General features: G+C 40.2%; 1 protein-coding gene across 2 annotated transcripts in view; it reads right to left on the bottom strand.

Moving 5' to 3' along the window:
- Positions 1 to 16,656, bottom strand: part of PDE3B (phosphodiesterase 3B) — a 142,667-nt gene that overhangs the window by 48,084 nt on the left and 77,927 nt on the right. For both annotated transcript variants that reach the window (XM_084854993.1, XM_084854994.1), the window contains exons 3-6: positions 13,541 to 13,789; positions 12,026 to 12,165; positions 4,849 to 4,955; positions 110 to 314 (exon numbers count right to left, since the gene is read on the bottom strand). In XM_084854993.1, coding sequence (XP_084711119.1) covers positions 110 to 314; positions 4,849 to 4,955; positions 12,026 to 12,165; positions 13,541 to 13,789 — 701 coding nt within the window. The remainder of the gene's footprint in view (positions 1 to 109; positions 315 to 4,848; positions 4,956 to 12,025; positions 12,166 to 13,540; positions 13,790 to 16,656) is intronic.

Raw genomic sequence — 16,656 nt, 5'->3', positions numbered from 1 at the left:
CATAGTTTGGAAACAAGTAGGAAGGGATGTCCCCTCTCAACTTTCTACTGTAGTATTATGTAGGAAAGTAAATGACAGAACTACTAATTAAATAAAAAGAGAACATTACCTACTACATGTATAATGTGAAGTTGTTCTAAATTGTTGCTGAACATCTAAAGAACTAAGTGTACATCCCACAGATTTATGCATATTGACACTTGGCTTAGTAAGAAAATCAGCAGTGTCAGGAAATTCTACAGGTGATCGGTGGTACCCGCTGGAGATAAATCCATTACTAGGTGAAGTCACAGGACTTAGATTCTGCAAAGTTCCTATAATGGGGGGTGGGGAGTAAAAGAAATAAAATGTTAGAAGCACAACACATGAAAAGCACCCAATCTGATACATGGTCATAAATGTATCCTAAAATATAACTTGTGCGTGTGAGTGAATATAAACCTAAGGATATGCATATGAGTGATCATATCTGTTCCAATGTCTAGGATTTATGTGCGCGCATCACAAGGTAGGACTGGAGATCTGAGTAAGCTGCTCAGCATGTTCCGCTCTGATGATTTCTGTTATTATATATCCAGTCTTTCATTAGGTAGTGAGCTTCTCCTTAGACTGCTTTAGTCTAGCTGTCCCACATGATATACTAAGAATTATAACTATAAAAAGAAAAATGTGTACGAGCTCCAAGACAATTCCAAAAAACTCTTGATTCTTTCTTGATTGAATGAGCACCTGCTTCACATCAGATACATAACTGAATCTATAAATATCAGCTATCTTACACACACACAATCTGGGCATCATGTTAGGTGGCTTAGCAAGGTTGTAGAGGACTTGCTGTGGCCTCTATTTAAGAACAGAGTCTGAAACGTTTCAGAAACTCTAGGATGGCTTACTCCAAAATGGAAAGTATCGCCTACATATTAATACCAATAAAACCCATGTAGCAAAAATCACACCACCCACTTACAAGAGGACTCTGGGTAACCTAATCAGCAGACTCAGGATGACTCTCTCAGGTTTGTCGGAGTACAAATAATCTTCAGGGGGGGAGAAAAACCTAAGTGGGGAGGGAACCCCAGAAACAGCCTGTTCAATGCCCATGGAATTCTGAGAGGTGTCTTCAAGCTTTTTCAGCACTCTCTTATGCTGCACAGAACTCTTTTCAGCCTCTTCCAGATTGCCATGCAATTAGGAACAGAAAGGGAGGTGGAGTTGCAGTATATGTTAAAAATACGTATCTTTGCACAGAAATACAGGAGGATGAGCTCAGTAGCCCCATCAAGAGCATCTAGGTTAAAATAAAAGGAGCAAAGAATAAAAGGAACATGGTGGTCAGAGTCTACTACCAGCCACCTAATCAAGGAGAAGACAAGGATGAAACTTTTGAAAAGCAAATTGCCAATGTTTCCAGGAAGCATGATATAGTAGTAATGGGGGACTTCAATTTCCCCAATATTTGTTGGGAGACACATTCTGCAAAATATGGCCCCTCCAGGAAATTCCTGACTGGTGTTGCTGATAATTTCCTACTACAGAAAGTGGAGGAAGGAACTAGAGAATCAGCTATCCTTGACTTGATCCTAACCAACAGAGATGACTTAGCGGATAAAGTAGCAGTTACGGGAACTCCAGGGGAAAGTGACCATGTTATACTTGAGCTCTTGCTTCTAAAGGAAGCAAAAGCCAAGTGTAGCCAAACACGTGCCCTGGATTTTAGGAAAGCCAATTTTAATAAACTTGGGTGGGAGTTTTTAAAAAAGGAAATTCTCAAGGCACAATTACAAACAATTCCAACAAGAAAAAAAGGCGGAAGAAAACAGAAGAAGCCAATGTGGCTTCACAACAAGCTTAGAGATGACCTGAAAACAAAAAAGGACACATATAGGAAGTGGAAGGAAGGCCAAGCTATAAAGGAGGAGTACAGACGGATAGCGCAGAATTGCAGGGATGGTGTCAGGAAGGCTAAAGCTGAGAACGAGCTGAGGTTAGCAAGGGATGCTAAAAACAACAAAAAGGCTTTCTTCAGATATGTGCATAGTAGAAGACAGAGGAAAGAAAGGGTGGTTCAATTATTAAATAAGGATGAAAAAATGATAACAGATGACAAGGAAAAGGCAGAAGTGCTCAATTCCTACTTCAGCTCAGTCTTCTCTCAAAAGAGGGTCTATGACCCCCCTGGCAAAGGCAAAGTACAGGCTGAAGGGGCAGGATTGCAGCTTGAGATCGATAGGCATATGGTCAAGGAACACCTAATTACTTTGAATGAGTTCCAGTCTCCAGGGCCAGATGAACTGCATCCTAGAGCAATAAGGGAACTGGCAGAAGAGCTCTCAGAACCACTGTCTATTATCTTTGAGCAATCATGGAGGATAGGTGAAGTGCCAAATGATTGGAGAAGGGCTAATGTTGTCCCTACCTTCAAAAAGGAGGAACCTGGGAACTACAGACCAGTCAGTCTGACATCAATCCCTGGGAAAATTCTGGAGCAGATGATAAAGCAATCAGTCTGTAAGCACCTTGAAAGCAATGCAGTTATTACTTGAAGCCAACATGGATTTGTCAAGAACAAATCCAGCCAGACGAATCTGATCTCATTTTTTGATCAGCTAACCTCCCTTGTGGACTGTGGGAATGCTGTAGACATCATATACCTCGACTTCAGCAAAACTTTCGACAAAGTGCCCTATGATATCCTGATGAGCAAACTAGCTCAAAGTGGGCTAGATGGAACAACTATCAGGTGGATCCACAGTTGGCTACAGAATCAGACTCAAAGAGTGCTTATCAATGGGATCTTCTCAAACTGGGGAGAGGTAATGAGGGGGGTACCACAGGGCTCAGTCCTAGGCCCAGTGCTCTGCAACATTTTTATTAATGACTTGGAGGAGGAGGTGCAGGGAATGCTGATAAAATTTGCAGATGACACAAAATTGGGCGGGATAGCTAATATCCTGGAAGACAGAAACACAATTCAAAGTGATCTTGACAGGCTGGAGTGCTGGGCAGAAAACAACAGAATGATGTTGAATAGGGATAAATGCCAAGTTCTGCACCTAGGAAAAACAAACCAAGTGCACAGTTAGAAGATGGGGGATACGTGGCTCAACAACACTACAAGCGAGAAGGATCTTGCAATTGTTGTCTATCACAAGCTGAATATGAGCCAACAATGTGATGTGGCTGCAAAAAAGGCCAATGCTCTTTGGGGCTGCATTAATAGAAGCATAGCTTCCAAATCCCAGGAAGTACTAGTTCCCCTCTAGTCAGCACTGGTTAGGCCTCATCTGGAGTACTGTGTCCAGTTCTGGGCACCACACTTTAAGAAGGATGCAGACAAGCTGGAGAGGGTTCAGAGGAGGGCAACAAAGATGATCAGGGGACTGGAAACAAAGCCCCATGAGGACAGACTGAAAGAACTGGGCATGTTTAGCCTTGAGAAGAGAAGACTGAGGGGAGTGTATCGCCCCTGCAGTGGGTGTTGAACTCTTAGGTTAGAAGTGCCAAGATAGTGATAAAACAGACTCAAAGGTTTACTTACAAGGAGTACTTTATTGGGTAAGTTACAGCACACAGGCATACCCAATGGTTGGACCAGACAGCTTCTCTGAACCACGAGCCATTGGGTCATATGGGTTTTATACAATACATGTTAGCCATGAGGCAGCATAGCAGCAGCAAGCGTGCCTAGCATTCATTGCCAGCATAAACTAACAGCACTTGGTTCTCAAGCACAGCCACTGTAGCTTTAAGGTAAACAAACTGCTTCTCAGGCACATTAGTGGTAAGACATTCTCCTCATTAGCAAGGAATGTTCTGAGAAGGCTGTTATCGGCCTTTTGACTCATCTGCACATGCTCAGAGGCTTACTAGCAAGGGAATTGCACCAATAATGAACTTAAGCAAGCATTATGGATCTCTAGGCTCCTCTAACACTATAAGTGACTTGGCTATGCTCCTGGGGCCAATACAGGGAGATATGATAGCGCTCTTCAGGTACTTGAAAGGTTGTTACAGAGAGGAAGGCCAGGATCCTTTCTCGATCATCCCAGAGTGCAGAACATGGAGTAATGGGCTCAAGTTACAGGAAGCCAGATTCCGGCTGAACATCAGGAGAAACGTCCTGACTGTTAGCGCAATATGACAATGGAACCAATTACCTAGGGAGGTGGTGGGCTCTCCCACACTGGAGGCATTCAAGATGAGGCTGGACAGCCATCTGTCAGGGATGCTTTGACTTGGATTCCTGCATTGAGTAGGGGGTTGGACTCAATGGTCTTATAGGCCCCTTCCAACCCCACTATTCTATAAGTCTAGTCACATAGGTCTCTGGATGACTGCCATTATCTGGAATATGCAAAATATTATACAAGTGGGACTAGCAACAAAATGTTGCAACACGGAGTGCTCCTGTTTAGTGCTCCAGCCAATCAGCCACACCTTCTTCCATACCCCTCTCCCACCTGAATTTTGTTGTTTTCCTCACCCCAAACGACTGTCAGTATTCTGAGCTCACTGAGAATCCTCAGTCCTCATTGGTTGTTTGCCCCCTTAGGTTTTCTTTCCTACAGATATTTTGCACTTCTGGAAATCTTGAAGTTTCACTGAACATGCTGTGCTCCCTCCCTTTGTTTTATACTGATATCCAGTATCTTTAAATCCTTTGTAAAATATACAATATCTTATTTGAACAAGCAACAAAATACATAATTTAACTAAGATACATTTATGAGAATCTTAACAAAACAAAACAACTTTATGTGGTATGCATGGTGCTGCTATTCAGAAAACCATCACTCGAGAGACACTTCTATAGCCAAGTTATAAAGAAGTAATTCACTCTTATCCTACCAGCTCGTCTGGATCCTATATTATGAGCTAGGGTCACTGAAGATGATCTTTGTTTTGGTATTGTCAACAGGTTTGCATTCAGCAGCCCATTTGGATAAGATCCTTGGCTAATTGAAAAACAGAAAAAGATTTTGTTTTTCTTCTGTTGAATACTTGCACATTTTAAACTTGTGATTGAAACATAAATGCAAAGCAAATTATAGCTGTGATAATTATTAAAAATGTATTCTATACACAAACATCCTGGACACAAATACATCAATAAATAACTGATTCACACACACACACACACACACACACACACTTAAAAACATAGCCATCCAACCACTACAAAATAGCTTAAACCACCCTAAAAAATTTGGTTCAACACCTAAACAGAAAGATCATTTGTAAGTAAGGAAAACTATGCTGGGTCAGACCAAAGCATCCTCCTGCTCATGTTTCCCAGAAATGCCTTCTTAAATATTATAGGTTTGATCCAGAATTCTAGTGAGCACTGGACGAAAGTGGGAGAGAGGTGATTTTCACTGAGCTCCCTGAAAAGCTGTTCTGGAGGACTGGGAGGTGTTTTGGGGTTCGCTTGCCTCCCTTCCTCCAGTGGAGACTCTGATGAATCCAAGTCCCTTCCACAAACAGAAAGAGCCATCTCTTTTGGAAAAGGGACACTCTGGATCCAATCCAGTGAAATAATTTCAAAAATATTATGAGATATGTATAGAAACCAAGAGTCCCACCGTGTTTTAAATAAGCCATGGTGGGCTGATTGTTCATCTGAACCGGCACACTGAGCTCAATGGGTCTTACTCCTAGTTAAGTGCACATAGGATTGCTTTGTAAATAATTAAGGCTGCAGTCCGAAACACACTTACCTGGGAATAAGTTCCATTTGGAATGAAATTTACTTTTGAGTAAACGTGCATAGGATCAAAGTTAGTTTACGTTATATATCAATAGGGATACTCAAGGATTTCATCTGGTCTGTATTTTTAAGTGAACTGATTTGATTCACACTTCCTGGACTAGGATTTGAATGCAGTTATCTTAGTTTTCATACTCCTTCAAATTTTACTTATTTTAGGTTAAAACGTGTACAAATCCATGTATTTGAAGATAAAATGAATACAAAAACACATCTTTTGTGGAAAAAAATGTGAATTCGTGCATGTGCTTGATGCTCAAATGGGACAGGACGGACTTATGAATGACATGGACCAGAAACAGACTGAATTGCCCATCCCTTGCTATAATCATTAGATGAACTGCAATTTTTTTGTATCAGTCACACTGGCAAATTTGTTTTGCCTTGTCTCACATACAGGGAGAGCATAAACACTTAGGATACACTGTTACTAGTTTTTCTCCTGTGTAAGTAGATGCCCATTACACTGTTTGAAAGAAATGGGGAACCATCACCTCAAATATTTATAGCACTTTGCTTAATTCTAACATCATGATAATTGCTCAAAGGAAACTAATGCCTATCCGTAAAGGTTCAGTTGAGCTTTTTGAGTCAAGTGCACTCAAAGCATGCATGCTGACTGTTTAAGATAGCTATATATAGCTGATTTAAAGTGTCTGCTATTACTTAATATTGGTTTCACGTGTTACCACTTCCCACTAACAAAACAGGAATTTGTTATTAATTACACATTGTTAACAAAAATGACTGAAGACAAGTATTTTCTGTTTCCACTGTGTTAGCTAATGTATCCCATGGAGAAAAGCTCTTAAAATGAATAGTTTTACCTGAAGGGCTTAATGTGAGTTATACCTATTCCCAGAACTTGTTTTCACTGCCAACAGTTCACCCTTGAGACATGGGTGAATCTTTCAAACTCAGTTTCATTCAAGTTTTTATTTTTTCACTGCTAAGTTCATTCTGTCATGTTTCCACATCAGACTGTTCATTTTTAAAAATATACACATTTTTGTATGCATTTTTAAAATGTACATATTTTTGAGCAGTTTTCAAACATACACATTTTGGCAAGTGATTTTTTCATTCATTAAAGCATTTTGTGTGCATTTCCCCAAATGTACATGTTTTTTATGCAATATTTCAAATGTATGCATTTTCAAATGTATGATTGTTTGCAAACTGCATCTCAGTTTTCAGAGACGTACAATTTACAACTTCTAACTGTGCTCCAGTTCATGTTTCAGTTCAGGAGGTGCATATTTGGTCAGTTTGCACTGAAATGCAAACCAAACACATTTCTCACCCATCTCTAAATATGACATTCATTTATTTTCACTGGCTGTGTCCTGCTAAACAAGAATCTTCCAGTCTGTAGTAGTACTTTCCAGACATTGCTTCTCATTCTGTAGGGTATATTAAGAGAAACTGAATACTGGGGCATGTCTGCCATTGTACTAGTACATATTCATTCCCTTGCCACTTCTGTGACTGTGTTTTGACTGATTGATTGATTGATTCAATTATTTCTTATAATGCTGGACATTTTCTCCCAGCTACTTGCAAGTGGCATGTTCCAGTTTAATCCAAACAGGAACAATCCCTTTGGGATTCAAGAACCACATCTCTATCCTTCTTTTTTCAATACTTTCTATGTATCTCTCCCCCTCCATTTTCTCTTCCTCTCCCCGCTCAAATGCACATGCATGCATCCAGTCCCTCATGTGCATTCCTCACCCAAACCCACCCACCTCTTACACTATAGGAGCTTCTCCTCTTTCTCAGGCAGTTGAAACTCACTGAATCTGTCACAAAGAGTTAGTTATTTCCTGTATTATTCTGAATGATTTTCTACTACATTTAGATGTGTGGTGCCAACCTCTTCAATAGTGAGTCTTAACACCACCCATTTTGTAAAACACTGTTGTGTCCAGGAAACTATTTTAGTGAAAATGTGTTTACTCTGCTAATGTCACAGACTACATTTCAATATTCACTCATTTTACAGTTTTTAGCACCAATATTTATTTAGCATTCAAGATCTTGATCAAGGTTGTTTTTGTGCTTTATTCAAATTTAATGCTAATAATTGTTAAGAAATACTTCTTTAACTTCTGTGTTCTGTCCTTTTCACTTTTCATAATTGACTATAAAATGGCAGCTATGTTGCTAAACTATGCCATCTGCTGTTTGAAGGCTTGAAAATACATACACAGCATACAATTTAATAGAGATGTTGTAAAATCCAGAAGGTTTTCAAAGCCTGGTATTGTATATTCTGGGTAGAGAAAACAAATGTTAATACATTTTGTATGGAACTCAAATGACAATTTCTACTCCCTGCATGATATCTGTATGATCTTAATTGGATCCAATCGCTAGCCTTTTGACTCAGATATCTACTTGTAAACTAATACCATTATACTGCAAAATAAACATATTGCGAAAAATCTCACTACTAAGAATAATTTCCTAAGTTTACGTAAGATAAAAGATTTATGCTACCAGTTACTTTTATATAATGATTCATATGTTGTCCATATATAACTGACAAGTTAAAAACTGTTTGAAATAATTTGCTGTTGTAACTAAATGGCAAGCAGAATGTGACATTTGATATTAGTAAGCACTGTAAAGAAACACTCCCTAAAACAGTCTTCCTCAACCTGGTGCCCTCCAGATGTCTGGGGCTACAACTCTTAACATTCTTGAACATTGGCCATGTTAGCTAGGGTTGATGGGAGTGTTGGGTGGTCAAGAATATTACGTTACTTGTAGGTTCTCGGTCTCTACATGGAATACAAGAGCTTTGCAAGAATGGGTTCTAAAGGGCATACATCAGTATCTAACAGGGCTGTGCACAGAAAGGGATATTCACTTCAGAACCCACTTTGTGGGCTCAGACAGGGGCTGGGCTTGGTTTGGCTTGGAGGCTTGCCTCGTATTGTTTTCTGAAGCCTCAGATGACTTCCCCATTGAGTATAATGGGAAATTCAACAAATGCCTGTAACTTTTTATTTTAGGCAGAATTGGATGGCATCTGCAAACATAGTAGCCCCTTCTGAGGGGATGAAATCTGGCATATTTCCGATAAATAGGTGCAGGGGTCTTTGGGCAAGGAGTCTTTTAACATTTGAGATTATTTGCGGGGCGGGGGGGAGACTCTTTTTTAAAGCTTGTGCTTTTTATTTTTAGGCAGAATTGGATGAAATTTTCAGGCATACTACATAGACCCTTCTGAGGGGCTTTGTGCTAGTGCCTTTCAAGTCTGAGAGGTTTTTAAAGGGAAAAATACTATTCCCCTGTGGTGGTGGTGTTTGCTGTGTTCTTAGTTGCTTGTGTGTGACTGTGTTTTATATGCACATCTTCTGATATATTCCTTCTATGTCCCTCCCCACAGCACTGTGACTGGAACTAAAAAGGAGAGCTCTGGTAAAGTCATTCCCTGATTGGAAGCTGTCACTCACAGAACATCTCCCTTCCCCTCCCTCATCCCTCCTCTGAGCACAATTTAATATTATGAGAATGAGCAGCAGCAAGCCTTGAGCTCACACATTCACCCTCTCTTCCTTCATGAGTGAGAAGAAACTGAATAAACCATAGTTTTCCATTATGTCAAAACAAAGGAAATTGTGGCTTATTCTAACTGTAGTTCGTTAACAAACCAGAAATTGAACTGACTGGTTGAATGAACTAACCATCGATGTTGTCCTGCCTCTGATATTAAACCCCACTCTCCCTTATCCATGTGTACCTTGAACTCATGGATGACTTGTGAACAGAGCTTAACTTTGTTACCACTGCACCATAGCTTCCACATAATCTTCTAGATCTTTTCTGAGTGATAGGTTAACTCTATACTCATGGTTCTTAATTTTCATCCCTGTGATCTCTCCCTGCTGCCTACCTACATGCTCTATCCAGGCTGGTTCCTTCCTTCCAATACCTGCTGAGATCCTTGCCTTACTCAAGAGGAAACCTGATTCTGCCACTACTTCTAGATTTCTCTTCCAGGACTAACATATCTGAAACAACAGTTACTCCACCTCATAGCAAGTACAAATTATTTCATTTTGCACAAAAACATATGATGCATGAAGATATAAAACAAAACCAGAGTAGATGCATGAAGATATAAAACAAGACCAGAGTAGTCTATCAGTACTGATCTTTGATACCTTAAGGAAGTGATGTGATACCTTAGAGAACTGGAATATTCTTAGCTTGTAAGGGGATGGGAAGCACTGTGGCCCCTGAAACCTACTGCTCTTAATTGTCAGAAAAACAGCTAGTGCAAAGAAAAGATTTTCTCTTGTACAGAACATTTGGTTCTCAAGGTTAGGGACAATTTATTTGTTGTGATGTTAGTAATTTATCCTGTTTTAAAAGTGTTCCAAAGTAAGGCAGTGGCCCAAATTTTGTACAGGCAGAAAGACAGGTTGCTTATCCATAACTATAGTTCTTCAAGTGGTCATCTGTGCATTCACACATATGAGCTCTGTGCCTGCGTGGAACCCCATTCAGGAAACTTCTATAGCTGACAAATTTTCGGTGGGAATCCTCCCCCAGTGTCCCAGTGTGCATGTCCCTAGTGGGTTCCAGCTGATCCCTCAGCTATAGAAACTTCCTGAACAGGGCTCCATGCAGGTGCAGAGCCCATATGTATGATGGAGAACACAAAGAGGAAATTTGGGGTTGGGAGGATCCCCAAATTCTGAAATTGGAATCTCTACAGAACAGTGTTGTGATAAAATTCTTAACTCTTGCCATCTAGTACTCCATCAGCTCTCATTTATGCAAAGTTGGACTTCTCTCAATTGTGCTTCGTATCCATAATGCTATAATTAATTTAAATGGGATAATCTTTCAGATAGATCTCTTTCTAAATTGTGTTACTTCAACTTACAGAATTACAAGGATTGGGTTTCCAAATAACATAAGATATTCAGGTTTTATTCTATTTCTTCGTGTTTTGGGGTCACTCCTACTGTAGGTGCTAAACTCAAAGATAAGTTTTTTGAACAAACTGCATTGTCTGATAGAGCAATAATCTTAAATTCAAAATTTTCATGGTGGTTTTGGATGCACACAACTGACTATTAACCTCTTATTTGGTTAATGTTACCTTTCCCAAGCTCAGGCAAGCCTTTTTGGCTATACGTTTTTAACCAATGTCATTGACCAAGATTGATGGGCAGTATCTTTGGATTCCTCTGGTCCAGTGTAGATGTTTTTGTGGAATCGCTGAGATTTATGATCTTCTACGTTACATCTTATTTTGTTGTACGTACTCAGAACCTCATTTTAAGTTTCTAGATACTATAATAGGGATTACATTAAAAAAAATCCCAGATAAGATATGCTATTTATTATCAGATACTGACTTTTATGTGACTTCTAGGGTGTCTCTTTTTGCACTAGCTGCTGCAAAGATCCATGCAAAAGAGTTATCAGACTCAGAGACAGCTTGAAATTCCTATGGTGATATTCTGATTTGATCATTATTATTTCATTTTTAAAAATATAGTATTTTTCAGCAATTGTATTTGCAAATGCAATTTGTAGGGTCACATACTCTGAATTTTTGCAAAGGACTTTGGCCATAAGCAATAAAAGTTTGACTTGACCTCCTTGATTCCTCTTCCTACTCATTAGGCTCAGCATGCTAAAGTTACAATATTGGGGAAATAAAAAACTAAGAAATCCATGAAGATTAATAAATCCAGTTAAATCCAGTCCTAAATACCTTAGGACTAACTAATGCTTCTCTGAAGAGCAAAATAGAATTTTAGCATGTTGATGGCACCTATAGCAATTATATTACCTTTGTTGTGTTTCTACCCCAAAATAGAGAGATATAGGGGGATGATGTGCTTCAATTGATGCCAGCCTCCAAATTTTCTCTCAGTATTTCATAAGTACTGGCTATATAGAGAACACATTATGGTTTATCTTTAATCATAATTTCCTTTAAAACCTGAGGTTCAGAATTAGTGGTTGCCATCAAATATTAATTACTTATCGAAGTGCCACATTTAAAATATATTGGATGAAGTAATAAAAGCGTACATTATTAATTTTATACATTTTTACTGTAGTACCTGTAGTGTAACTATACAAAATTAATTAAAGTCAAAACATTTTATCTGAAACATTTTCTCTACTTCGCCCCAGATCACAAGCCAAATTTTAATTCTGACAGTTCTTAAATACTAAATAATGTGGACAGTAGAGGGAATTCTACATTTATAAGATGCTAACCTTAAAGGATTATACTCATTATGCAATCTTTTGCCATTATTGCGTTCCCATCTAGACAATGGTTCAATAGGCAGCAATCCTGAGGCTCCTGAGCTCCGCCTTAACTGTGGCGTTGGTAGGCTATTTCGGCTGTTTAGTACCTGTTGAAAAAGTTAAGAAAGATTACATTTTTCTTACAGAAAACATTGTCACAGCTTATTTCTACAGCAGTACATAGGCATACTCAATGTAAGTATTATTCAGTTTAAATCAAGTTATTGAGCTAGATTACAACTGGCTGAACTATCTTAATTTAAAATAGCTATACAGAAAAAAAAACACAGTTTGAATACTAGGAAAGTGTCTGGCTCTTTTTTCCATTTTTTCCCACCCCAGCCATAGAGGAACAACTCAGCATAAATGTAATTCTATACTGCACTTGTGGAAGTGAAGCCTCCAACAGTGATTGGCTGAGCTGGCATGGTGACATGGATTGTTTCTTAGGAAATTAAACAGCGTGTAATCTAGCTTCTAGAAGGAATGGTAAATGTTCAATTTGGCTAGGATTAAAACCTCTTACTGGGGTAGAAGACAGGAAAGAGAGTGCAGTATGTAGGAAAGCTAAGAGACAGGGCCCCAGAGGCACAGAGGCTGAAAGAAAAGTGCAAGGTTGGCAATGGACTGAAAGAAGAACCTGAAGGAAGGGAGGGATAAAGCTGGAAGGGCAGAGAAGACAGGGAAGTACCTAAACTAAGAGGGGGATTGGAAGAAGTTGCACAATACTTAAGATGAGAAGAGGCCATATGATATGGGAGAAGGGAGAGAGAAATGGCAGGGCAAATAGGTCAAGAGAGAGGTTAGCTAAAGGAAATGAGGCAAAATAGGCACTGGTCCAAAAACCAGGATTCCGGGGAGGCAATGAGTAATAGAGACAGGAATTGAAGAAAAAGAAGCCAATGAGAAAGTAGGACAGGAGAAAACTGTAAAGTAGGGCTGGAACAGTGCATTATTAACAGGAAGAAGGACGACAAGGAAGGGAAGTTTGGAGGGCTGGTGATTGTGGGCAGGGAGCCAAGGAGATATAGGGTAGCTAGGTCAAATGTCTAAATCCTGAAAGGGTTTTCTGTCAGATGTGACTTGTACTGAATTAACCAATCAATTATTTGTCTGCATGCTTCTATTCAGGGGTGAGGCAAATAATCAAAATGGGGAGGGGGGCTCAAATGCTGCGCCCATTTCAAGTTTTGCCCAACCCTCCTTTGAGCCGGACCAAACTAGCTTGCACCCTACCTAAGGTACAACTGTATGGTGCAGTCAGAGACAGTTAGTAAGGATCATAAAATATGTATGTAATGCTATTTTTTTTTTTTTAGCTTTTTATAGTTTTTGCCTAAAACCCACTCTAGAAAAATATGAAAGTTACCAATTGGGGGTGGGGGAGGGGGTGGAATCCAGAAGTGTTTCAAAGTTCAAAACATATTGCTCTTGAATCTATTTTATCATGTCATGTACTAATTACAACTGTAATTTTTTTACCTTGTGCAGCTTACGGTCTCCTCTTTCAGATGAGTCTTCCAATTCTGGACAGGGGTAAAAGCCGGGAAAGGGGGTGAACAAGTTAACCTTCGGTCTGCATGAGCCTGAGAAAGCACTTATCAAGCTATTGATGCTTCGCAGAGAAGAAATCACACGTGGGGGAAGGACTGGATCGTTCAGGAGATCAGACACCATGTTGCGAGTTTCATTTAGTACAGAAAGATCTACTCCAGTTCCACCGCAAGCATTCTAAAACAGAGAGAAATACTGTCAGCTATTAACAGCAGCTTTTTTATTGTAAGATGGATATATTAAAAGATTCATAAAAACAGGAACATGGATCCTGAATGTTTTGATAAGGTGTATATAAGCGGTTGTTGTTGTTGTTCAGTCGTTCAGTCGTGTCCGACTCTTCGTGACCCCATGGACCATAGCACGCCAGGCCTTCCTGTCCTGCGCTCTCTCCCGGAGCGTGCTCAAATTCATATTCATTGCATCCGTGATGCTATCTAGCCATCTCATCCTCTGCCGTCCCCTTCTCCTTTTGCCTTCAGTCTTTCCCAGCATCAGGGTCTTTTCCAGGGAGTTTTCTCTTCGCATTAGGTGGCCAAAATATTGGAGCTTCAGCTTCATTATCTGTCCTTCCAATGAGCACTCAGGGTTGATTTCCTTATATAAGCGGTAGCATAATATATTTAAACAAGCGGGTTTTAGATACGTGGATATTCACAAATTAGTACAAGTAATGCTCATATACATATGCTACAATAATTAACTAAATTAATACAAAATATCTGATTATGTTATTAATTTACAGTTTGGAAGAAAAACATGTTTTCTTCCAAACATGCCTATGTGAAATTGTACCATTTATTCTCTTCTCTAAACATAGGGTGTCGAGAATGGTGGGTTTCCTATGTAGGTTTCATGCAATATATGCAGATTTGTTATTCATTTGTTCACATTTTAAACAGTCTTCCCAACTTTGAAGCTGGAGATGATCTGGGCAGCTGCAGCTGAAGACTCTTAAACCATACAGGACCAAACTGGCAACACCTCCTCCACTCAACAAGCTTTCCTGTACCTGAGCAGGAAAGGCGGGTGATGGGGAGGGTTGGACACTGTTGCCTGAAGACGCTGAATTGCCTTCAAGCAGTGGCACCCAACAGTGCACACTCCCTTCCTATCTTTCCCTTGGGAAATGCAAGTAAAAGGTATTGTGTGCCATTGCCCGAAGGCACCCCAAGCAGCTTCAGTCAGTGGCTTCCAACCCTCCTCCCTGCTCACTTTTTTGCCTCTGGAGCAGCTAGTGAGATGGAGGGTTGCCATTTCTGCACACTTGTCTGCCTTCACTCAGCAGCATCCAAACCAACATGCTCCCTGCCAATCTTTCCTTTGGGAAATACCAGGGGGCGTGCCTAGAGTAGGTGAGGGCATGGGCATCTTCAGGAAGGGGCACTGGGGGTGGGGGGCAGCTGCATCCCCTGGATGAGCCATAGTCACAATTCCCAACTTTCATTAAAAAAAACAAGTCTCTAGCTTTGTAGGACCTGAGATATGAGGCAAAATGCACAGCCACTATTCTGCCCATTTGTTTTGTAAGCACAAATAGCTTGCTCCCACCTTTCATGGTTTTTAGCCATGAATGAAGTCATAGCAACAGTTGACACATCCACTGTCTGAGGTAGGAATTCCTGGTTCATCTTAAACCCTTGTTGAGGAGTGAGGTGTCTTCCCTGGTGGGAAGTGATTGCTGCCTCAAAAAATCAATTTAGAAATCCAGGATTTTCGTGTAGCTCAGATTGGACAGTAGTGCGTCTACCCAAAAAGAAAAGGTAGGAGTAAAGATCTTTCTAACTCAGGTCTTTTTTTCACCCTGAGTTTCTAAACATTTTAAAAATTACCCTGACAACACATGCGGATAACATTCATCATTACTATATCTACATTACAGGAGTGAGGGCTTGGCTGAGAGTGTGTGTTATTCCAGCCCTGCAGAGTAGCCCAGCGTTATGCTCACTTTACCGAGCACATGCAGCAAGCAGACTTGGCAGAGAAAGTGTAGCTGTTCATCTTGGAGACTCCAGCATCACCTGAGAACTGTGTTGAAAGTGACTTTGCCATTTTGGAAGAGATAGTGTCTTCGACAGTTCTACTTCCAAAATAGCTGAGAGGGACTTGAGCCCTGGAGAAGCAGTTGTGGGCTCAAAAAGAATCCTTAGTTTGCAATATGTCAAGTTGCAAGAATGGAACTAACACAAACAGAGGTTGATACTATGGGGCTATTGTACATTGGGGAACAAAATAAGGAAATGCAGTATTTCCGAAGAATAAAATAGTTCTTGATAAAAGATGCTATATCACCCTGACACATGCCACATTAGACTTTAAAAAGTGGCTTAAGACTTAACTGGACTTTGTTTATTCTGAGAAACTTACTGACTCTGTCTGGGTTGTCCATTCATGCCATATCTAATATGCAGTGTCCTATAGGACTCAGGAGATTTGGTTATAGTATCCTTAGCCAAGAGGCTTTCTGATAATCTCAAAGTCTTCATAATGTGTAATCTCCTGTTCACTGCTTGTGACATTAATAAACACTTCGTTGAAATATGGATGCTTCTGATGCTGGGATGGGCTATAATGCAGCAAGCTGAGTGAGATGAAGAATCACTGCCTTGTTGTGGCGAAGGGGCTTGCGTAACTCAATGAAGCCATAAGCTATGCCGTGCAGGGCCACCCAAGACGGACAGGTCATGGCAGAGAGTTCTGACAAAATATGGTCCACTGGAGAAGGAAATGGCAACCCACTCCAGTATTCTTGCCAAGAAAACCCCATGGAACGTATCACAAGGCTAAAAGATATGACGCCGGAAGATGAGCCCCTCAGGTCGGAAGGTGTCCAATATGCTACTGGGGAAGAGCAGAGGGTATTTCCAAGTAGCGCCAGAAAGAGTGAAGCGGCTGGGCCAAAGCCGAAAGGACACTCAGCTGTGGATGTGTCTGGTGGTGAAAAGAAAATCCGATGCTGTAAAGAACAATATTGTTTAGGAACCTGGAATGTCAGATCAATGAATCAAGGTAAGCTGGAGGTGGTCAAACATGAGATGGCAAGA

The sequence above is a fragment of the Heloderma suspectum genome, chromosome 1, assembly GCF_057233095.1.
Source record: "Heloderma suspectum isolate Gila_16-S chromosome 1, 16-S_ref, whole genome shotgun sequence".
Lineage (NCBI taxonomy): Eukaryota > Metazoa > Chordata > Lepidosauria > Squamata > Helodermatidae > Heloderma > Heloderma suspectum.
The sequence above is the reverse complement of the archived record's forward strand: the minus strand, read 5'-3'. Positions and strand labels throughout refer to the sequence as shown.